General features: G+C 42.5%; 1 protein-coding gene across 6 annotated transcripts in view; it reads left to right on the forward strand.

Annotated features, from left to right (window-relative positions):
• Positions 1–24,284, forward strand: part of LOC118422852 (glycine receptor subunit alphaZ1-like) — a 32,904-nt gene extending 8,620 nt beyond the window's left edge. For 3 of the 6 annotated variants that reach the window (XM_035830665.1, XM_035830664.1, XM_035830659.1), the window contains exons 3-10: positions 3,621–3,688; positions 9,721–9,941; positions 13,762–13,844; positions 15,443–15,586; positions 15,939–16,131; positions 17,507–17,705; positions 20,488–20,583; positions 22,396–24,284. In XM_035830665.1, the coding sequence (XP_035686558.1) occupies positions 3,621–3,688; positions 9,721–9,941; positions 13,762–13,844; positions 15,443–15,586; positions 15,939–16,131; positions 17,507–17,705; positions 20,488–20,583; positions 22,396–22,641 (1,250 nt within the window). In that variant the 3' untranslated portion in view covers positions 22,642–24,284. The remainder of the gene's footprint in view (positions 1–3,620; positions 3,689–9,720; positions 9,942–13,761; positions 13,845–15,442; positions 15,587–15,938; positions 16,132–17,506; positions 17,706–20,487; positions 20,584–22,395) is intronic. The other 3 variants (XM_035830660.1, XM_035830662.1, XM_035830663.1) reach the window with 3 other exon arrangements.
• Positions 24,285–24,726: the final 442 nt, after the last annotated feature.

Raw genomic sequence — 24,726 nt, forward strand, 5'->3', positions numbered from 1 at the left:
CTAAGGTTTATTACATGGCGACATAACATAGGGTTTATGCGTTACGCATCAAAATACCGATTCAAGTCTAGAAAGCTCGGTATATATTAGGTGTTTGATGTGAATTAAGACTGCAAGAACACAATCGAAGCAATCTTCTAATTTTGTTCTTTCGTGCTTCTATAAAATTCAGCATAAAATGTTATAAAAAAGACCTGTGCTCTCCCACCATTATGTATTATGTAAATAAGCCTGCTAGCACGCCAGTTTCCTAACAGAAATAAGCCCACAGAATACAATTGACCTATTTTCTGCTTAAAAGTACTGCAGTTTCAGCGCTTATCAGTAGTCTAAATTGTGCTGACAGCCGATTACTGTACAAGACTCATCGACCTCTCCCAGGCTGGTCTCGTGGGAGACAATCAGGCTGTATTATGGGATCAATGTTTCACTTAGCACCGCTGGAAGTCTAATTTCTAACTCAACAGCAGTTTTTTCCAGCAACCTACAGCTGCCAAACAGTCCGTTTTTTTGTCCTGAATGGCTCCACGGCCGAACCCTAGGCCTAGAAGTGACCAAACTATTCTCCTTAAACACATAAACGGCGGCATCGTTTTGGTGACCCGACTTCTGTATCTGTATCTGTATAGCCGGTATATCAATCATATGGCGTAACCCATCATAGCTGTATAGCCGCTATTCGGCGTAACATATCAGCCTCGCAACCACGGAGAGCCGCAGCAGCTGGTTATATGACACTGAACAACCTGTCACGCCTAACCTTTGCACATCTTGCTGCAAAGGTTGTTCAAAGCTATCTAGTGAGGTTCATCTTCTGAGATTTTACCTATCCTATCTAGGATAGTTCCGCTGATCAACTATTGATTTGTGAAAGTCATTTATCATTGTGGCGTATCACTCATCACGTTAAGCAAGAATTGTACCATGATGGCATTGTTCCATGACTTATCCTAGACTGGCAAAATAATCGCTGTCGACGCGTCAACAGTTTGATTCTTAAGATCAGGCTACATTCAGAACCAAGTCCATTTTGCAGCACAAATGATGTGTACGTAATCATTAGTCAGTCAGTCATAATCATACGGTGTATTACAGCACCGTTGGGGTTATACTGCCCCTTACGGGGTGGCATGCCCTTTCTTCCAGCTGAATACAAGACGGGGATGCGCTAGGTCTCCCGTCACGTAATCATAAACGATGCATTCGTCCGATAAACGTTACCGTTATAACAGTACGTTCAGCACCAAGGACAGCTCTACAAGGTGTGGATCGAACCGCGTATCATCACCAGCTGCAACACAGCTTCAACGTTCAAAGTCTTACGTTCACGGCGTCCTCATTTAGACGGCTCGAACATCCAAAATTATCCCAAACATAGAACGTAAAATCCTCAGAGAGTCAGACTACTGTGAAATATTCGTTTACCATGAAATCACCAGAAAGACCAATTAACGAAGACTATACCGAGGCTCCATATCGTGATAATTACAGCAATCAAAACCATAGCCATGACCAATGTTCCTCACTACCATGGTTATGAATACACTAATGACAAAATATACAACAAAAATGTCGTCCAACGGCGCAGTCAGAACTATTTCTGTCGATGATTAAAGGTGATTTCTGTGGTTACATGTATGTGCATGGATAGCACATGCTGAGCAGATAGACGTTCAGGGAGATGACGAACGACACAGCTGACAGCTTCGCGATGTAACATGGATGTCTATAGATCTGTAGGATTGCAGATCAGTAACATGGACCAGAGTATTCAGATCACGGCCATCAGAATCAGTTCCGACAAACTTACAGACTTGGTTCGTTATCGTAATGGCATTAGAAACTTTAACTATTGAAGATCAGTAAATTGGACATGGTCAGTGTATTCAGATCACGGCAATCAGAATCAGCACCAAGGACAGTACCAATAAACTTACAGACCTGGTTCGTTACGATGATGACATCAGGATCTTTAACTGACTTATCCTCAAATAAGTTCTGAGTTGTGTTTTTGTTGGCAAAGCTGCATTATAGCTTTGGGCTGACAAATGGGCAAGTACACATCGCCATCATTGAAAATTAGGTCCGTGAATGGTTATGATTATGAGCATACATGATATTTGTAGATTACAGACAGTATGTTTGTAGGCGTGAAATATTTCTAATTGTGTCAAAGATATACCTTCTGGCAAAGTAACTAACCACAATGTAAGTAACATATCTATGTAAGCAGTATATGATTCTAATATAGTAATTAGCCATGTCGCCATTATTACTTTTTTGTTCGTGGGTAAGTACGACCTTGATGAAGCTAAGATCTCATTAAGGAGAAATCATTGTTTTCCATGTGCGATTCCAACAGTAGATTCATATTTCCAAATAGATTGAACAGAATTTTGCGGTGTTTCACGTTCTATTTTCATCTACAGACGATGAGGCAACATTACTCAACGCCACTCATAATCTGGTACCAACCCAGGAGGGCGTACACAAGCCAGATTCTCATTACTCTTAGCCTTGAAGTTGTCATCTTTCATTCACTACAAAGCTAGAATAACTGTCGGGGAGGCATAATAATCAGTACATGATTGAATTATGCCGACAGTAATTGCGCATAACTAAGGAATAATGCAAGAATTGAAGAATTCAAATCATTACAGATAGACGAGATTTTCTTTTCTGGTTAGATTACATATAGGTGTTGACAAAACACTTTTTGTAATGATTTTTCCAACTTGCTATACCATAAGTTTGATTGATAAGAACATCATTTTCTCATGACGCAGAAAAAAAAGCAGTTGGTAAAAAGAACCGCTCCTATCTGCAATATTACCATTCCTATTTGGCAAAGCTGTGCCTGTGCGTTGCAGCCAGTGTGCTCTTTAATTGCAGTGAAAAGTAACCGTGTACTGTAAAAAAGTAAGTTCGAGATGTCCCTCGGCTGTTCTGAAGTGGCAGGATGTCTCGCAATGTACACATGTCCACACACTAAACGTGGTTAGTAACCTGTGCACAAGAGAAGATAGGTCTGACCGTGGCATTTCGAACCGGTCCGCGTCGCGCCCAAATAACTCTTCGTTAAATGGCAAATCTCCATACACCAACCTTGAAGAAAATGCCAGACAATCGGTACGAATTTCCAACTTCTGGCATCACTAATTCAAAACCCATTACATACTTTGATCACTCCCATCAAAGTTTTTGCTGTCATTAGTACTAATGCTTTTATCAACTTAGAGGCACAGTCAAGTGGGAACACTTCTCAATTAGAATATAATGAACTAAACGTTATCAACGTCAGCACATATCTCACACATGAAAACATCTAATGCAGCATGTCTGGCCTAGCGGTGAGTAACTCTGCCTCCCGATGAGAAAGTTGAGGGTTCGAAGCCCAGCTGCTTTCGCCCTCCCGAATCTACATGCGACTGAGAAGGGTTGCATCACATAGGCTGTGGTATTAAAAAAATACAACGGCACATTTCATGCACGTTTTTATGTTGTACGTTAGATTTGTCGAGACGCTTAGAAGCTTTTAAGCATGCGAATCTGTCTGCATATGCGTTTTCGTACACTGTGATTTTACCTGTTTATGCCAATAACTGTTTATCGGCTTCCAGGACCGTCGGTTAACGTGACGCTGGACGTTTTCATCAACAGCTTCGGCTCCATCCAAGCCTCCACCATGGTAAGGACTGACAGATGTCAATCACTCAACTCATTTAATTACTTTGTCATGCGTTGGCAAATTGCCGTCTCATGTTTAAATTTCGAATGAAACTTAAGCAAAACACAAGTTATATGAAATTGTAGTCGACTCATCATCTGATACACTTGACTTACTGGGAACGACGGACGATACAGGCGTTCTCTGACCTTTTACCCATTTCTGACGTCATGTTTCGAGAAAGTCACGTGTCAGAAGTGAGTGGATCAGAGTACCTGAGGAAGACTGAAAAGTAGGCAATAAATTTGTTGCGTCACGTGTAATCTTTGAGTTGGATTTGAAATCTGAACTTTGACTACTATATTTGTATCTGATTTCAAATATCAATCATGTCAATGTTTCAACCATTGAATACGCAATTGTACTTTACAAAGTTTTAGTGACCCTTTGGTGAATTTTGATCGATGTTTCAATCTACACTTCAAGGTAAAAATAAGAACGGTTGACCTTGGTTTGCTATGATTGATATTCATATCGACACGGTGACAGACTATGTATCCTGCATGGAGACGTATTTTCCTTGTTGTTATTGTTAATCAAGATATAGTCTGTACAGGAAGCCATAACAATATCCTCTTCAGCACATCAGCAGGACATCATATCAGTCTAATCAAATGTTTAGAAAGAACCCCTGTGAAAGGTCGACTGCGGCATTACTTCTAAGTGCCGTTTGCCGCTAACGACACCCCCTAACTGTATAATGGATGCTGCGCCATTGTTCCTTCTGAGATTGAGGTTAAGGGTCAATGTGCAATCAGGCTGCTGCAGGTGTGTGTAGCAGCCGCGTTCAGGAGTTCATTACGCGCGAAAGTGTGATTAGTGCTCAGAAAACGCACTAATTGTCGCTCTGACCTACTTGTGAATGCTGTGGATATTGTAAAAAGCCCATCGGCCCCTTTCTATCCGGAGATGTCTACATCAATCATTATTCACAGGTGCACCAACCATCTCATAAATTTAGGTGAAAGTCATGATATTTCTTCACAGAAAGACATAATTATGAATGATTTGTAGCCGTGAAAACCACCATCCAGCCGTAGGGACCGCACGGATATTAACTGCGTTTTACCTTTTTGTTTGATTATATGGGAAGAATCGCTAAAGACATTATCGTTTTTCATAGAGTTACTGCTGTGGGAAAATTACAAAAGAGTGAAATTCTCCTCCCGTAGGGGAATCCAAAAGTCAATTAAAACCGCTCCTTGCATGCAGTCACCGTAATTGTTTTTCCCAAATGCCATCAATAAAACGGTGACGTTGACTGCGCCTTATCCATGTGTAAATAACCAGGCATCGATCCGTCGGTGGCGAGGGGGTGGCACAACCGCGTTTCATTAAAACCTTCCAAAATTGTCTTCATAACTACAAGAATGCTCACTATCCATGAAACGCATTCAAGTTTGTTTAGATTATTGAAACAGTCAGGAATGCTAATTTTCCCAAGGCAATGTTCTGCAGGTACAGTTGCTGTTTCTTCAACAATATCAAAACGCATGTTGAAAATTCTACCATCAAGTTGTCCTGAAACTAATATCATGTCCGCTATAACCGTGCATGCCTTTAGCCATGTATCAATCATTATTATGCAATACGGAGCGCTTCACTTTAGATAAGATTAACTTTGCTTGTAGCCATTTAAGAACATGTACATCATAGAACGGATGGATGTGACGAAAACAGTCATTAGATCCTACTAATATCATCACTATACCTGTAGTTTAGACATACGTCAATCATTCAGTACGGGAGAAATTCGCTGTTGAGAAGATGTCCTTTTTTTGTAGCTATTGACACATGTGTGTATCCTTTGACGAATGGGTGTGAAGAACACCGAGTTAATCATTATATGATCATACCTTACAGATTTTGCTTTCATAACCATGATCACGATACCTATACGTACTATTTTAAGACAGTCGATTAATCATAACCAGAAGTCTTCAATGTAGGTATGATCTACCTTTGCTTGTAGCCATTTCCATGCATGTACATCCTGTAAGAGGGATGGATGTGAAGAGATATGGCAGTGTGGTGATGTTATCAGGACCTGCAGCAGCCTGAGGCCCACAGGCAGCATCTGGTCGTGCCGTTCCGCGCTGTTTGGGCCGTGATGGATGTGAGCACGTAAATTGAGACGAACCAGACTGTGACAGAGGGGGATAACAAGAAAAGGCAGGATGCTCTTCAGGCATTTCCGAAACGTATGGACCTGTAGGAAAATGGGAGATGTCGGTTTCGTGCATCGTGCAGATCGCGTCTTCTGGTAACGCTCCAAGACAGTCGTTCCAAAATACTTAGGTAACCGGCATGTGCAATCAAACACTTAATTGTGAACTTAAAGACGTTGATAAGGTACTAAAACTGCTCCAATGGGCTGTGCATTTGCAAGTTGATGAGATCGTTTTATTTGGCATTCACTTGTGATACATCGTCAAACATTTTATGGTGCCTGCGAGACAAAGCTGAATTATACCCATCCATCCGTTAGTCATAAAGACACCGCCACAAAAGCAATACATTGAGACTAAAACAACGCATAAAACAGGATATGTCATCGATTTTACCATTTTGCAATAAAATGCTGAAAAGATAGATTTATCAGCAGATTCTATAGTTGTACAATATGACATTGTTATTTGCCAGTCATTTGTTACTATGATGACAACCAAAGTCACCAAACAGATAGTTTTCATTAAAAGAAAGAATAAAAGGAGGCTTTGTAATTACGGCATGATGCGTTAGCATTATGGCAGTGAAAAATGTATCAGCTGTCACTATTTTAAAGTTTTAAAGACATGACCGCCAACTTTTCCCCATTTCATGGGCTTCTGGGTTCCGCGTTTCCCCCCACCTGCTACCGATACCGGCCACCTGGGCTGAAACATCTGCGCTTTCAAAAACCCTTTGTATCAATCTGGGGAAAGTACTTACTGTTTGAATGAGACGTGCTCGTTTATTTTAGGCCTATTATGTTATAATGTTGCGTCTCTAATTCTAGAAAGTGATCAAACAAAAACCGTCTAGTGTAACTCTGAAATAAATCGGTACCCAGGCAATTCATACATCATTTTTATTATAAAGATATACACTCGTACATTGTATACGCACAATGATTATCGAGGCAGAGATTAGCTAGAGTCGGTAGGGCTTTATTACGATCTGTTGGATATTAACCGAAAAGACAGCATGTTTAATAAACTTGACTTATCAAGAGGGCTCAGGAATGGTACGATTTCCTCGTTTGATGGTATTTCTCTTTTAACCTGCAGTATTTTTTAGACATGGCATTTAGGCTTAGTTTAGAGCATGGTCAAAGAACCGAATAAATATTATCAAAACCTTCGTATGATTTACCACGTTCCAACAATGCACTTAGTCGACTAAGTCAAAATTCGGATCACGCATACATCGTCCAAGATGACTGAGTAACGGGCATTCCAATTTACCCGGAGTCATACGTCTCAATGTGTCCTGGATTGCACCTTCGTCTTTTTCAGTCCTCCATATATTACCGCGCATCGCAGCAGCCTGTTATTAAAACTGATAAATGCCATTCTTCGTATCGATGTTTGTAGCGGACTTTGCAATCAGTGCATTACGTGACGGTTTTACATCCGCTCTGATTTCTGTTTCCTTATGGAACATATATTATTTGTATTTAAAGATTAAGAATAACCGGATTTATGATCAGTGTAAGAGACTCGTGATTCCCTAACCTTAACTCTTGTCTAAATTCTAACGGCCCGCCTCAGTAAACATTGCCGGCGAGGATGATGATGATGATGAATTCTAATGGACTAATCTCTCTCAACTTGTAACGAACATAGATGTTCGTAACACAACCCCCTTTCTTGCGTTCTTTTTGTGCGGCATCATAGATAAATATCAGTTTAAACCTTCGATTTCATTACTACAAGGTGAACATTTCCCTTTGTCAATGGTTCTTTTATTCTCTTCGCCAAGAAGAGTATGAGATTGCTGACTTGGGTCTGTATGTAGGTCAACAGCAAATAACTCCAGAAATTGTGGATGGAACTTTGTGATTTTTGGTAGGTGTGTAGCGGTTGTCAAAAGGAATCCCAAGTTAGAAAACGGTTTACCTGGCGTTTTCCTACGGTACTGCAGCAAGCTTGGTATGTTTTGGGGGTTTGTTTTGGGCAGCATAAGTCAAAATGCAGCTGGGCGATTTTCACGATACTTGGTAGGTGTGTAGCGGTTTTGGAGAGGAAGGTCAAGTGCGAAAATGGTTTACCTAGCTCTTACCTACGGTGCTGTAGTGGGATTTGTATGTAAGTGCGTTTGTCTGTATGCAAGATAACTCGAGAACCCTTGAATGGATCCTGATGATATTTGGTAGGTGGGTGGGTGTCAGGAAAACGAAGGTCAAGTTCGATAATGGGCCCTCTAGTGGCTGCCTAAGGTACTGCAGCAAAACTTTTAAATTATACACTTCGTGTTCTGGACAGGCTGTGGTCATGATTTTTGAGTGATAAATAGCCCTTGAGACAGAGAGTAAGTGCTGTGAGTTTGGACTCCCTAGCAGCTTTTTGGGAACTGCAGGCACCGATTTCCTTTCAAACTTTGGACGATAATAACTCAAGAAGGTGTAGACGGATGATCAGGATTTTTGGTATGTGGATAGAATGAGTGATGACTTACACAATGTTACTTATTATGCAAATCAGCAGATAATTTGCATAATTAATGCGGAACGTTCATCAATCCATTCCAACAACATATAACTCAAGAATCTGTGTATGGATTTTCATGATATTTGGCATGTGAGTAGCGTTTGCAGAAAGGAAGGTTGTGTTCGAAAATAGTTGGCATATCATTTTCCGTTAAGACGGTAGCGGGCCGAATGTGTGCGTCCGTTTGTTTGTGTAATGCATAACTCGAGAAGCCTTAAAAGGATCCTGATAATATTTGGTAGGTGGGTAGGGGTCAGAACAACGAAGGTCGAGTATGATAGTGGGCCCCCTAGCGGCTTCCTAAGGTACTGCAGCAAAACTTCAATTTTTTACATCTTGTGTTCTGAACATGCTGTGGTCGTGATTTTTGAGTGGTAGATAGCCTAAGTGACGACATAATGTAATGCTAATTATTCAAATCAACAGCTAATTTTCATAATTAATGAGGAAAGTACAGAAATCTACTGAATTCCATGATAGGACTTTCAAACTTGTTTGCATTGTTTTTGGCTGAAAGGTGCTTTAGATAATAATCTACATGGAAAGATGCATTTAGTTGTAATTAGTGGCCAATTAACAGAAATGAACTGTTTTCTATATATATATCATTTTGACCTATATCTATAGACACAGCTGTTACACAGATGTTTTGCTGGAGGAGCTTGTGAGCTGGACGCTGTTACACTGGGGACAAAACCTCTGGAAGGCATGAAATTCTGATTGACCAGGCATGGTACCAGGTCATCTGGGAGCATTTCTGGCTTTGTGACACAGTTCATGCTACTATTTAATAATACATGAATAAGACCTTAAACTTAAAGTCTTAAATAAAGGCATAATTATTTGGCGAAGAGATGTGTTTGTCGAACTCTAGTTCATTTTGATTTTGACTGTCGTGCTTAATTTCTGCAAATCAACGGGCAACAAAGAAATAGAAACATGCACCATTAACACATTTATTACGAGATTGTTCAAAGCAAGGTCATTAGACCACTTCAGGACAATGAACTAAGAAGTTGGAAATACTTGTACAAGGAGATAGCGGTGGACATGACATAAGATTTGAAGGTTGATAAATAGTAGACGGGGGGGGGGGGCAGTTTTTGTTGAGAGAGTTCCATAGTTTGGCCGTCCGAGGAAAGAAACTGTTGCTGTAGAAGAATCCTGAAACCAGCAATTGAACAGTATGGCGATGTGAGTTTGAAGAAAGCCTAGTGTTGCGCTGAAATGCTCTTAACAGGCAATTATGTAATCAAATCAGCAAGCAAGCAAACAAATAACAAGTGTTTTATTTCTTGGCAGGATTATAAGGTGAACATCTTCCTACGTCAGAGGTGGAACGACCCGAGGCTTCAGTTCAAGGAGTACAACGAGAGCCTCAGCATCGACCCAAGCATCCTCAACAAGATCTGGATGCCCGATCTGTTCTTCGCGAATGAGAAAGGAGCCACATTTCACACCGTGACCACTATGAACAGGTTGTTCCGCGTCTCGCCTACAGGGGACATCCTCTACAGTCTAAGGTGCGTGAACGTCGGCTTAAAAAGCGCCACAATGCCCCCTAGCGCTTTATTAGTACTGCAGGGGTTTGTATGTTTTGTTGGTGTGCGTCATGCCTACAGAAGGCATCCTCTACAATCTAAGGTGCGTGAACATCGGCTTAAAAAGTTCCACAATGCCCCCTAGCGCTTCATTAGTACTGCAAGGGTCTGTATGTTTTGTTGTTGTGCGTCATGCCTACAGAAGACATCCTCTACAATCTAAGGTGCGTGGACATCGGCTTAAAAAGCGCCACAATGACCCCTAGCGCTTCATTAGTACTGCAGGGGTTTGTATGTTTTGTTGGTGTGCGTCATGCCTACAGAAGACATTCTCTACAATCTAAGGTGCGTGAACATCGGCTTAAAAAGTTCCACAATGCCCCCTAGCGCTTCATTAGTACTGCAAGGGTCTGTATGTTTTGTTGGTGTGCGTCATGCCTACAGAAGACATCCTCTACTATCTAAGGTGCGTGAACATCGGCTTAAAAAGCGCCACAATGACCCCTAGCGCTTTATTAGTACTGCAGGGGTTTGTATGTTTTGTTGCTGCGAGTGGTTTCTACAGGAGACATTCTCTACAGTATTCGGTAGGAGGACTTTGATATCATCAGTGTTAGGAAAGCACTGGCCGCCCTAGCGGTTAATTGGTACTGTATACCCTGTATATTTCGTTGTGAACATGTTGTTACGCATCTAGCTTACAGGGGACTTCCAACGGTCAGTAGTACCGTGGTAATCTTTAGCATGTAGTTGGACGCCCTAGCGTTTCTTCTGGTACTGCAGATGTTCATTTTTTTGTAAACATGTTGGAAACATCTTTTATCAGTCTTGAATACTCCGCGAGGTATAGATACCAGCGTTTTATGGATGTTTGTCGGTCTTTCGTGACGATCCAAAAAGGAGCGGTCTGTTGTTACGGCAAGTGTTTGTGCAAACATTATTGCAAACATTATGTCAACGATTACATCATAGGCATTCATCGTTACATTGTCAACTTTTTGTCACCACATAACTCTTGTGATAAGCTTCCGTATCACAGAAGAGATACAGACGCTGATTAGTTCTTAAGCACCTTAATTCATGTCTGAAATCAGCCTCTACGAAGCACGTAATTAAGATTTGTACCACAGCGCACCGCGTTTCTGCTCGCGGCTTTGGAAGCTTTTCTGGCGGCACGAAGCATGAAATCCACGCCGGTGGATCGAACAGCTACAAAAAGCTGCTGTGAAACTTCCATTTCATGTAGGGGCGGTTCGCCCACGCCAGATCTTGTCGCTTTTTGCTCGCTGTAAAGTGTAAAGATATCGGGTGGGGCGCCGGCGGTCTCACTGGATGCCTTTACAACCGCACTCGCCTAGACAAGGAGGCGCCGCTGGGCTTTCCCGGCACCTGGTGGAGAGAAAAGATGCAAGTTGGCATGTTATAAGTTTTGAAAGTACTAGTAGGCTATCTTTCTAGCTGCATTACCACACAAAGTGGCGGCCATGCTAGAGATGCTTTGTTATGTTTTGGGCAATCATTTGAAAAAAGAATTTCAAAGTGAAATACCGGTGATAGACCTAATTAACTTGACTTACGAACGCTTGTTCATGCTGAAAGTGTCTAGCGTTGCCGACTTCTTTCAGATTAATAAAGTAAACCGGAGGAATACTTATTCAGTGTGACAACCGTGCCCTCCCCCTTTGGTCGCCCCTTGTTACCCGGATATTCATGGGACGTTCTCGCCGACGATTAATGCAGTAGGAGCCGTTACACCGTGGGCTGACTACCTGAGGAATGGCGCTCGTTCCGCCTGGTTATCGGCGCGGATTCCGCCGGGTGTGCAGTACTCACTCGTCACGGTAGATCTGCTCTGACGAGAGGCATCATTCAGGGGAAACTCACGATCCTCGGGGACTGATTCCCGATTGGTCACCCTTTATGACGTTCGGGATAACACACCAGCTTTGCAGGCCGACGTATCTCACTGAAATTGGGGCACCTGTGTGATGTTATTTTCGCCGATATTCTATAATTTAGATATTGCGTGATACGTAAAATTATAACTCAGAAGACAAAAAATACACAACAGAAATTCGTTGTTTATCTCTGAAATTCGTTGAGCAATCTTTCGAAACCCGCAGTGTCGCACCGGTGCCCCAGGTGCAGTGAGATACCACCTTTACATCACCCCGAAAGTCTCGTTACACCTGAACTATGCCTACAATCAACAACAAAATTATTTTCAAACGTAAGACTTGGGATTGAAGCGACTTTCGACCAAAATTTCTCATGGTTATTGCAATTTTGTTGTTTTGTAAACGAAACAACGGTAGCACATTGGAATACTACCATTTAGCAAAAAAATGTATTCAGTTGTCAGCTGCAAATGAATAAGTTGTGATGTGATCTCAGTAACTATAAATATAGAATACAACACGGTGTATTCCGTATCACCCGAGGTACCAGCCCGACCGCGGGTCGGATCGCACGAAGGCCGGAGGGTGATCCGACCCGCGGGAGGGCTGGGACCGAGGGTGATGCGGAATACACCGTGTTGTATTTTATTTATGTCATACCCACCTGAGAAAACCACTGTTTTGATGCGAAATGCGCCAGAAGTTGAACAAATTTGTTGCCCTCGAAAAAAAAGCGTTGCAACAGTAATGTTCCAACGTCCGAATCAGGTATTCGAACTTTCGATGGCGCCGCACTCGGCCCACTCGAAACAGTTCGATTTATTCGAATGGAGCCCGTGTGATAAGCCCGGGCCGTACGGAAAGTTACCACCCGGTCCGGAACACCCGTATCGAACGTTTTCGCGTCACAGGTATGACATAAACTTAAGGACGAGACGGTACAGTATGACTAGACAATTCCGGACATGGCATCTTTCAATAGTAAAAGCAAGTATTATATTTATCAATGTTTCTAACTTGTACCAAAAGAACAAAACCACTTCTTATGGAACAAAATCAATTAAACTTTATGAAAGAAAGGAACGTTTGAATAATTTTGTTGTTAACGGTATGTCTAACTGCCGGTTGACTCCATCTAATGAAGAAGTGCTATATCGCCCATTCAGCAGAGCACTCCCCAGTGTCAGTGTTTGATGAGAATTTGACAGGGCGGAAAATAGTTGTTCAGATATTCATTATGTCATCCGTCATGTTGTCAAACAGCGGGTCAAGCGACAAGCCATGTGCTGAACTAAGCCCCGAAAAATCATCCTCTGCGAAACTCAGATCTCAATCAGTCATGACCCGACGAATATCCACCGAATAAACCGATCCAGAAAGCCTACCAACTAAACATGAAAATGTGCCTGCACTTTATAAGAGGCCGATTTCAGATCAAATCAGATCAAATTTCAATTTTGAAAAAAAAAAAACTTTGCAAAAAATTTAGCTGAAACCTTTCCAGGGAGCAACCAACATGGCTGACCAACTGAAGAACAGTTGATGTTCATCTCAACTTTCATCTAGATCATGACCATTCCGTTCTAGAAATTTTTCTCTCTATCGTAGTACCAAATGTTCACAATGTACTCGTTGTTTTATCTTGTTTGTTCAGGTTCAAATATTATAAACTTGTCACACAAGAAATGAGAAAGATTGCTAGGTAACCATCTGTTACCAGGCAACAGAGTGCTAGAAATGTATGTGTCGTCTGCACATTGACCCCGAGACTGGGCTGGCCCATTCGGTTGCACTGTCGTTGCAAGTGTTGCTCCTCTCTCATTTACTTCGCCGCATACCGTTGCTAGGTAACGGACTGTGTTGCTAAGCAACAGAGTGTGTAAACATGTTTGTGTCGTCTGCAGATTGACCCTGAGGCTGGCCTGCCCCATGCAGCTGCAGCGTTTTCCCATGGACCACCAGGTCTGCATCATGCAGCTGGAGAGCTGTGAGTACTCCGTTACAACTTCTCAAATAAACCGTCAGTCCTACTCTCCAAGCAGAGGTTAGGCACCGGCTGTTTTTTTTAACGTTTTTTAGTCGTTTTTATCGGGTTTCTATTTTGTCATTTTTCTTGACGTACGCCAGCCAAGTTTGGTTTTGACACGGCAAAATACAATACAAAATATAGAAAGCCCGATAAAAACGACTAAAAACGTTAGAAAAACAGCCGGAGCCTAACCTCTGCTAGGAGAGTAGTCAGTCCGAATGGGGTAATATTGTAAATGGTAATTCAATAGACAGGCTTGATGGGGATACATAATGACAACAATTGATACGATAGCATTCAAGAAACGGTCGAACAAAATCACGTTTCCAAACTTTTCTCTTGAAAAAGTTTATTTCCCTTGTGGCATCTTGGATTTTGTTATGCTTACCTCTGTAAGATCTCCTCATCATGGCGTCACACCTTCATTTCAGGGCTTCGATTATCGATATTATCGATATTTGCCCCCATTTCCGCGAATGACCTTTGTGGCATTTTCTTTTATTCAGAGCCATTAACTCTTTTCCTACAGAATCGAATTTTCGTCTGAACAACATCCGTTATAAGTTACTGTAAACTTCCAATTCATTTGTCATCATGGTACCGTCTTGGGAATGACATGGACTTACACACATGTTTGTAGTTGTTGTTGATCCTTGATTATTTTGCAAAGGGAAACTGGTTTCATACTAGTACCATAAAATGCCACCTTTTCTTTCGAGCTATTTCAAGCAGAAACTCCTTAGACGTTCAATGCAAGTCAAGCTCTACTCGATCACAACCATATTACTGGCGTTTTTTAGTTAGTCAAACTCTGATGGAAGCAGTGGAAATCAGCTGAAATATCACTGGCGACACTAACTGTAATTCTGTCGAACGAAGTCTTCAATGCAAGTTCACAACTTTAAGCCATTCATGGGAAGTGGTTCCTCAATTTTAAGTCCACGTACGAGACAACATATGACCACCTGCCATCCATCAACTACCCAGTACGCTCATCACAAGACACTTGCGTCAACTCTGTGACGTACAATTCACGTCTTTAACGCATTGAAGTCCACCTTGTCTTAAACTCGAGAGGTCTTTTGAGACAACTGTTCTGTAATCGATTTTCCTTGTCATGTACCATAGTGAAAAGGATTGAAAATGTCGGTTTCATTTTGCATCGCGCGCTCTGCTATTGCAGTGACGTCATTGTGTGACAACTGTTATAAACTGTGCACAATACAAAAGTTACTCGTGCAACTGGACAGATAATTTGAGATCTATCCAGAACTGGCTGCCATAGCGACTAAAGAATTTGCTTTTAAAGTAACTTTTAGATTGTGTACATTTGTATCTTATTACACGGATGTCTAACACTGCTCGACGTGTTGTAAGATATTTATCATTAATTTCCTTGTATTTATTGAAAGCACTTCAGACGTTTGATGATTCCTAAATCACTCCGAATTATCTCTGCTATCTTAGACATATCTACATCAACAGCATGGCAAAGTAATAGTGTCATGTTCTGTGCAAACACATTTCCCAGCATGCCCCTAACTGTGTTTCCCCAGTCGGCTACACCACAAGAGACTTACAGTTCAAATGGAACGATGAAGAGGGGTCAATGCCCGTACAGACGTCACCGGAAGTCGAGCTTCCACAGTTCGAGATAGAGAGCGTCGAGACCGCAAGTTGTCTGAAGGTTTACAGCACCGGTACGCCAGGGATTCTCTCTCTCTGTCTTACTGTCTCTCTCTGTCTCTCTCTGTCTCTCTGTCTCTCTGTCTGTCTGTCTCTCTGTCTTTGTCTGTCTGTCTCTCTTTCTCTCTGTCTCTCTGTCTCTCTCTCCCTGTCTCTCTCTCTCTCTCTCTGTGTATGGGTGTGTACGCGTGTGTACGCGTGTGTGTGTATGTGTGTGTGTGTGTGTGTGTGTATGTGTGTGTGTGTGTGTGTGTGTGTGTGTGTGTGTGTGTGTGTGTGTGTGTGTGTGTGTGTGTGTGTGTGTGTGCGCGTATTTCTGTGTTTCTGTACCATACCTCATTCCCCGCCCCTCCCCTCCATGTACAGGTCTGTACACGTGTGTGGAGGCCAGGTTCTACCTGAAGCGGCAGCTGAGTTATTTCATGATGCAGACGTACACGCCCACCATCCTGATCGTCGTGCTGTCCTGGGTGTCCTTCTGGATCAACATGGACGCCGCACCGGCCCGCACCGGCCTCGGCATCACCACCGTGCTCACCATGACCACAAAAAGCACGGGGTAAGCAGCCGGCTACGTGCATGGACGTTAGGGTGCGGTCACATAGGTCGTGTGATCGTCGTACGATCGCTAAAGGTGCACTCTCATCGCACTTGCGTCAAGCTTGCGTCACTGGGAGGTTCGTTCACTGCGTCACTGTTTTGTTATTTTCTCCGATATCTTATAGTTTAGATATTGCGTAATACGTAAAATTATGACTTAGAAGACGAAAAAATTCATAAAAAGTAAGAAAATTCGTTCTTTTTCTCTGAAATTCGTTGAGTACCCTTCGAGCCTCGCAGTGACGCAAGAGTGACGCAAGTGCAGTGAGAGTGCACCTTAACTTCGGGCATTTTGGAGGACAAAATGTACGTCACCAGCAAAGTTCAACTGTCTTGGTAAACAAACTCTGTTTTGGATCCATGACGGTGGTTGGTTGGTTGGTTCTGCCACGGCCTGCTTGAACATCCTATGGTATCAAAATCGTACGACGATCGCACGAACTTATGTGACCGCGCCCTTAAATGGACGCTGCCATTGAAAAGGCCGATGCCATAATGCTGACAACTAGAGGAGAGGAATCGTTTAAAACAAAAAAATGTGTATTTTTATAACTCATAATCCTCTTTCACGCGAAACCTAATGTTGTTATCGGAGCGTGCTTCTGCGATATGGCATCGACCACAACAAACGTTACCGTTTACGAGACGGGAATTGTTGTCATCTCTTCTTGCACACAGTTTCATCAAGTTGGCAAATTGCAGGGCTCCTTGTAGACGAGTGTTTACGCCTGTCATTAGAATCAAGACATCGGGAAAACTACACCAGTCATGAACCGCGATTAGGAGAGGGGATATAAACTCAGTAACGCTTGGGACCGCACTCATAACATAGCAGCAGCGACACCTAGCTGCAATACCAAATAGAACTAGTGGGCACTGCCCCAAAGAAGGTAAAGGTGGACTCTCACTGCACTTGGGGCACCGGTGCGACACTGCTTGGTTCCTTCACTGCGGCACTGTTGTGGTATTTTCGCGATATTCAATAATCTAGATATTGCTTAATACGTAAAAGTATTGCTTAGAAGACGACAAAATACACAAAAAGGAAGAAAATTCTTTCTTTGTCTCTGAAATTCGTTGAATATCTTTCGAACCCCGTAGTGACGCAGGCATGTCCCAAGTGCAGTGAGAGTCCATCTTAACAGACAATCACCAAAATGTCCACTAGGTATAGACACTTGGTTGTGTGGGAAAAAAACAACTTTTTGTAACCGTAGACTTTAAGTATTTTTGCTATGAAAGATCGAGTGCTGTGGAGAGGCGTTGTGTGTCGTCTTATCCCGCCGCCAGGGACGATAGATGATGATGATGATTTTTGCTGTTTCCCAACCCAGTGTGTCGGCAGATCTGCCGAAGGTGTCGTACGTCAAGGCCATTGACATCTGGATGGCCGTGTGCATGATGTTCGTGTTCGCCGCGCTGCTGGAGTTCGCAGCCGTGAACTTCACCGCGCGGCTGCAGAAGGTGGAGGTGGAGAAGTGGGGCAGGAGGTTCAGCAGGAAGAAACAGCCCCAAGTTCAGGTACGGGTCCAGGTACGGTAACGAACGAATGAATTAGTAAAGAAAAGAAAGAAACTATAGTGAATATATAATGAGTGCATGCATAGATACGTTTGTCGTTTCATGTGTAAACGTTACCTAGCTGCAGTTCTCATGAAACAGGTCTTTGATGATAAAGGAATAATTAATGTCATCAAGTTCAGGTACGGGTCCAGGTACGGTAACGAACGAATGAATTAGTAAAGAAAAGAAAGAAACTATAATGAATACATAATGAGTGCACGTGCATGCATAGATACGTTTGTCGTTTCATGTGTAAACGTTACCTAGCTGCAGTTCTCATGAAACAGGTCTTTGATGATAAAGGAATAATTAATGTCATCAAGTCCAGGTACGGGTCCAGGTACGGTAACGAATGAATTAGAATGAATTAGTAAAGAAAGGAAAGAAACTATAATGTACATAATAAATGCATACACGAACACTTTGTAGACTTACGTGTAAAATGTTACATACAGTTATCTGAATACAGAGCTTTAAATGAAGAGTAAAAAATATCCTGAAGTTTAGATACGGGCCCAGATAAGGTGATGCATTCATGACCTAAGGGATGAATCAATGAATCTGTGAAGAAAAGGGAAGGAATAGATTAATGATGAATGTTTCAACATACAGGTAGATCTTTATAGTCGGTTCTCGGGAAGAAACGGCTCTACGTTTACGTACGGGTACAGATAATGGAATTAGTCAACTAATGAAGAAATGAATTATTGAAGGGAATGAATGTATGTATGAATGAATGAATGAATGAATGCATGAATGCATGAATGAATGAATGAATGAATGAATGAATGAATGAATGAATGAATGAATGAATAGATTAATGAATGAAAGGCCACTGTGTTGATGAATCCCCCAAAACCAAGACTATTCAATTATTAGCAGTGAGACAACAACTGTCTACTCCAAGTGCCCATTATCATTCTGTTCCACAAGTCGATGTAAACTTGCTTCACATCCGTTGAGAAACTTTCCCAAAAAAGTCAGGGTCAGGGTTTTGTGTCAGGTCAGAACGGAAGATTTCATGATTACGCTTCTCCCGAAACAAAAGTTGCGGCAGAGTTATTACCCAGGATCAGTTTAGTGACTGTTATGGATGCGGCGTGGCCGAAATTTTCCCTGCCTGGAGACGGCTCATCCATCCAGTCCCGGGGGGCTCAGGGGGCCCAACATCAGCGTCTGGAGTCTAGACAAGGCCGGGTCTCCATAACCCTTGCCTACAGCTATGATATTTCTCACTGGTGATGTTTCAATTGTGCAGAGGAAGGCGAAGCGGAGAGCCGAACTTCCTGCATCGAGTCGGCAAATTGTGTCCAATTTGAGGCAATGTTGTGGGATTATTGAGCGCAGTCGGGTTGGCTAGGTGACCCCGGGCCGATCGTTAGGATCTAATACCGCGCGTTGTTCAATACCGGTTATGGGACACATTCATAACGAGACTGAAACTGCTTCGTCTGATTCGTGAAAAGCAATGACTAGGTCAAACTTAGTCTGGTTTTACGATATCTATCTGGAGGCCTCTATTAATCTGATTCTATCAGGAACTTTGTTAATGCAGAGGGTCGAAACCCGGGGAAGGTCTATGTTTGCAGGAACAGAATCGTATCGATTTCGGATGGCGGGGAGAAATTGCGGCTCTCGTAGTTTGCGGAATTATAAAATGGGGAAAATTACAACAGACAGAAAACGGTTTAAGCAGGGTTAGGCGCCATGTTACTGTAACAAGACGAGTACTGTAACAAGTCGTAACCGTCTCTTCAAATTGACGAGTGTTCTAACTTAACTCTGATTGACATGGTGAACTGATGACCAAACGATGAAGTGTGAATTGGTTTTGAAACTTCCAGACTCATTCGTTTTATTCCTTACAGTAAAATAATTAGCTGAGGAAGAGAAATGCTTGATAGAGCGGGACCAGACGGTTACGCATGGGTGTAACTGTAAGGTGGAGAGTCGGTCAGATGAGGCCCCTTGTGTCATGTTAGTTACGCTCGGGTCGATAACTCTTCATTCGTTAATGGTCCGTAATGAAGGATGGACAGCTCGGCCCATGGAAGCCGACGGTTCCAGAACGCTGAGAAGTATTTGAAAAGATTACAGCAGAGATCAATAACGAAGTCATTCATTCCCTATTTAGCCGGTTTTACGTACCTCGCGAGAGCTCCCTATTTGTTATACACTGCAACACCTGATGCATGAAGAATATGTCAAATGTGTTGGTGATTTTCCATTGCAATAGCTTGGCTCCTTTGTCCAACATAGGAAAGAAAACATCATCTATTTTATGACTGTCTCTATAAAGCCCCTGCCACACAACGGTATTTGTTGATCGCCAAAAGGTCGGCTGATTTTTAAAAAGGACAGAAGGTCGCACCTATTTTCAACCTGAAAACCTACCATATCAAATTTCACGGGTTCTGAGACCTTCAATCATTGACAGAACGCGCAATGATCGGGCGTACCACTGCTGCAAATGTCATTTGGTCGGCCGATAGATTTCCATGTTGTGTGTCAGGGGCTTTATGATAATCTCTGGGTTCAATTGCGCAATCATTTAGAACTCAGTTTTTGAACTCATCGATAAGGTCACATGACCTAAATAACTGGTCTTTCGAACCTGAAGATCGTAATTTTTCTTCAATGAGTTCGGAAGCAGTTATTTGGGTCATTTTGGGATCTCCTTCCTCGGATAACCCCAGAAGGAGAAAGTCAAATAAAGATAGGATAAACTTGACGACATTTTCTTCCCGGACAGAAACGCTGCATAGGGATTCAGAAGAACATCGACGACGTACCTCCCAACTACACGGGACTCATCCTCGTCGACAGCCAGGACCCGCGGTGGGAACAGGTACCTGTTAAAGAAAGCTTAGGCGGGTAGGGGTTAAACAGATACCGGGCAAAGTAAGCTAAGGCGGGTAGGGGTTAAACAGGCACCGGTCAAAGTTAGCTTAGGCGGAAAGGGGTTAAATAGGCACCGGTCAAAGTAAGCTTAGGCGGGTAGGGGTTAAACGGGTACCGGTCAAAGTAAGCTAAGGCGGGGAGGGGTTAAACAGGCACCGGTCAAAGTTAGCTTAGGCGGGAAGGGGTTAAATAGGCACCGGTCAAAGTAAGCTTAGGCGGGAAGGGGTTAAACCGGTACCGGTCAAAGTAAGCTAAGGTGGGTAGGGGTTAAACAGGCACCGGTCAAAGTAAGCTTAGGCGGGAAGGGGTTAAACCGGTACCGGTCAAAGTAAGCTTAGGCGGGTAGGGGTTAAACGGGTACCGGTCAAAGTAAGCTAAGGCGGGGAGGGGTTAAACAGGTACCGGTCAAAGTAAGCTTTGGCGGGGAGGGGTTAAACAGGTACTGGTCAAAGTCAGCTAAGGCGGGGAGGGCCGGGGTTAAACAGGTACCGGACAACATTAGCTTAGAGCAGAGTAAAACAGGTGTCAAATGAGAGACGGTCAAAATATCTAAGAAAGATCGAAGAGTCGGTTGAAAATAAACTTGTTTCTTTGTTTTGCCATTGTTTCCTTACTTGTTTGGCAAGTTGTAATTCTTGCATTGTGCTTGATGAATGTTTAAACTCCAGCAGTCATACTTAGATCGATTTGAGGAGATTTGAGGACATTAAAGAGACTCTAACTTGTGCAAACTTTTCCACAGAGCTACTCAAAATATTCCAAATTGTCCTGAAACAAAAAGAGGCGCGATTCAACATGTGCAACGTTGCACCCACGCTTTCACACAAAGAGGAGCGTGGAAATACTTGCAAATTGTTCATGTCCACAGTGACATGGAACAAAACAGTTTGAAACATTCACGATAAGGACAATATTCAGTCCTATGTCTATTCCGATAGTGTACAAAGGAGTTGTAACTACAAAGCGGTCGCGCACCGCCCTTATCAGTATTCCTGCTCCATTAGTATATCGTTGAACTTCACTCGTGACTGAACCGTAAAGGGCACTGCTTATAGCTCTTATCATGGGTTCAATTACCCGTCGGAAAAGTTACGGGCTTGCCCTTTCGATAAAATTGACTCTAGGTGACTGGAATGGGTGAACAGTCGAGTTGTAATCTGCAGTGGATTTGTCACGGGGTTTGTTCCTTAGAAAGGGTTACGGATGCACGCTCTGATGCTAAATCAGGAAACAAGGTAGCGGGGATAAATATTACCAAAAGCAATCCCCGCCTTATGCTCGGCGAGTTGTCAAAATCTGCCGGTGTTTGCACCTCGGCAGTAAGTGTTTCTGTACGTGAAGGAGATACCAATGTGCCCAGGTATATAATAAGGATATAATTTGCATGCTGATTATATGTATGAACTCCGTCTGCTGTTTGTTGCAATGCTGCCATGTTTTGTTTGTATTGTTTGTATCCAAACGTGTTGCGCTTTTTTTCAAACTGATTTAAACTAAACGATTTCTGTTAGCTTCTCATCTCTTGGTTTGTTCATATCAAGGTCTCTCTTTCCCTCTTTCTCTCTCTCTCTGTATATCCATCACGATATGTCTTCACACTGTCGTGAGGTAGTTGTGACCTTGTCGTAAGTTTTCATTTTGTCCCGTATTGTCTTGAAAGATGTCGTGAGCTTGTCGTGAGTATGCCTTGAGTGGTTGTGAGCATGTCTCCACACCGTCGTGAAAGATGTCGTACGTCGTGAGATTGTTTCTGTTCCAGATGGAGACGAACGCGAACGAGAACGAGACCAGCTTCACCTACAAGACCATGGGGGTGGCACCACTGATAGCGGAGCGGGAGGAGGAGGTCAAGGCCCCTCCCCCCAAACCGGCCGCGCCTCCAGGTCCTCCGGAGACATTCAGAGACAAGGCCGAGAAAATAGACGCCGTATCCCGGATCGTGTTTCCCATGATCTTCCTGTTGTTCAACATCGGGTACTGGTCGTCTCTGCTCGCCATGTTCTGAAGAGAGGTTGAAGTATACATGGCTTTGCAGTTGAAGCGGTCACAACTAGCAATATATGTACCGATTCTCAACACGAGATGATATAACCGTATGAGAAGAGGACTGAAACGACCACGCGTTTGTTTGCGCGGTTTGGTCGTTTTTCTGGTGAACGAGCGATACGCGATTACTTCGTCTGCTGCTTCCACGGGGGTTCAAGAATCTCACACTGACCGTCACTTCGGCGAAACATTCTACTTGTACATGAATTTAAAAGTGTAAACTAAAATAGAAAATGATAACGGGTCTATTGGTTAACATTAGCGACATAATAGGTTAAAAAAATCCTTAAGTAGCGTTGCTACACTTGGTGGATAGGGTTACATGTCTTAAGAAACAGGCAAAGACCATCTCCGGGTTTTAAAAGCCAGGAGAATGTAAAGGAGAGGTTAGAAATTGATACGTCACTCGATACTACATAGATTTAAACTATTAACACCGTAGAGGACCTACTTAAGACTCATATATGTATACATATATATGTGTAACTTCCACGCCATTAGTCTTGCTGCCAAATCTCGCGATAACTGGGCGACTCTCGCGTGATCAACAACACCTCACGTGAACTACAAACTCTCGCGTGAACTACAACCCCGAAACCCTAACATGTAAAAGTGCAATAATAGTGGTAATGTTCAGAATCCTTTTGCCACAACAATAGGTGATATGGACAAAGGGGTTTGGACGATTCCTCTCCGGGGGAATCTATTTAGTATTGCTTCACGAAAGAGAAGAAGATTTCGCATTGCTTCCCGAACGTTTCGCTTTCCTGAGATCGGTCTATTGGTGGGAACCTGTTTCTTGCACACAACATGGCGGGGAGGGATCGATTTTCTTGGCTATTCAATGACAGGTGCAATAGATAGATAGTCTCGTTTCACTGCCCTTAGGCCAAACTCTGCTAAGCATCGTTGCGCGTGATGGAAGATATAATCTTAAATGATTGGATCGTAAGGGGCCCAGGCTAAGGGCTGTTACTCGGCAATAAATGAAACCAATCGGGTATTCATAAAATTTCAATATATATGCAAGGGCGGCGAGCTGCGAAGGAAATATACGTTCGGCGTGGGAGGAACTGACAGAGCAGATATGGGCACTGTTGTGCCGCCGGTGAAAGGTAGTTACTGCACTAGTATGTAGATGAAGTCGTAGTACTTACCACATTCTGCATCACACGGCACATTTGTAAGCATCACACGTTCAGAGATTCATATGCAATAAGAACTTTATGTGAAGAAAACAAAATAAGATAATTCAAATATCTATAGAATAATCTGAAATTTCCTTGATGTGTTAGAATAAATGTGATTTCCGGAGTTAAGAATATTATTCCGTGTGTTTAGCTGTAAATAGTTGGTTTTCTGTTACAGTCCTGTGTCTAAAAACATTTTCTTTCTTAGCTAGCTCAGATGCATGTAAGGAAATGAAGCTTCTTTGTCCTGGTCAGCCAATAGAAGACATGTACCATTGTGTATGAAACAGACTACTGTTAAACGTCGCTACTAACAAGGAGATAATCATGTAAAGCCATACAATACGAGGGTTATGAAATTAGCAATTACAAGATGTTGACTATCACAATAAACCTTCAAATGCTTCTTCCAGCTTTTTGTCTGTGGGATTTTTTGTCGTGATTCTTTTAACCTTGAAAAAATAGTGACAAGGTTAACAATAATTATATCGTTACATCTGCAATCTCAAGATATAGCTTTATTAACGCAGCAAATCAAAAGTGCATGGAGTTAAGTGAGGTTAGTTACATTTCTTCAGATGTTTAATTTGAATAAAATCATGTTGATCCTAATTAATGTTACCTACAGGTCAAAAGCCATGAAAAACTATTCATTCCTTTTTGAGATAGACAGTCAAAGTCTACATATAAACATCTCTGCTGTTCTGAAGACTTGTGTCTTTCTTGAGCACAAAGGCTACATACCATCTTTTAGGGTGTTTAACATCTTAACCATAGTATGTCTAGCATTTGATTTATTTTGACAAGTCAGGGCCTAATGTACACTATATTCAACACCAATGTATCTTCTGTTA

The sequence above is a fragment of the Branchiostoma floridae genome, chromosome 9, assembly GCF_000003815.2.
Source record: "Branchiostoma floridae strain S238N-H82 chromosome 9, Bfl_VNyyK, whole genome shotgun sequence".
Classification (NCBI taxonomy): domain Eukaryota; kingdom Metazoa; phylum Chordata; class Leptocardii; order Amphioxiformes; family Branchiostomatidae; genus Branchiostoma; species Branchiostoma floridae.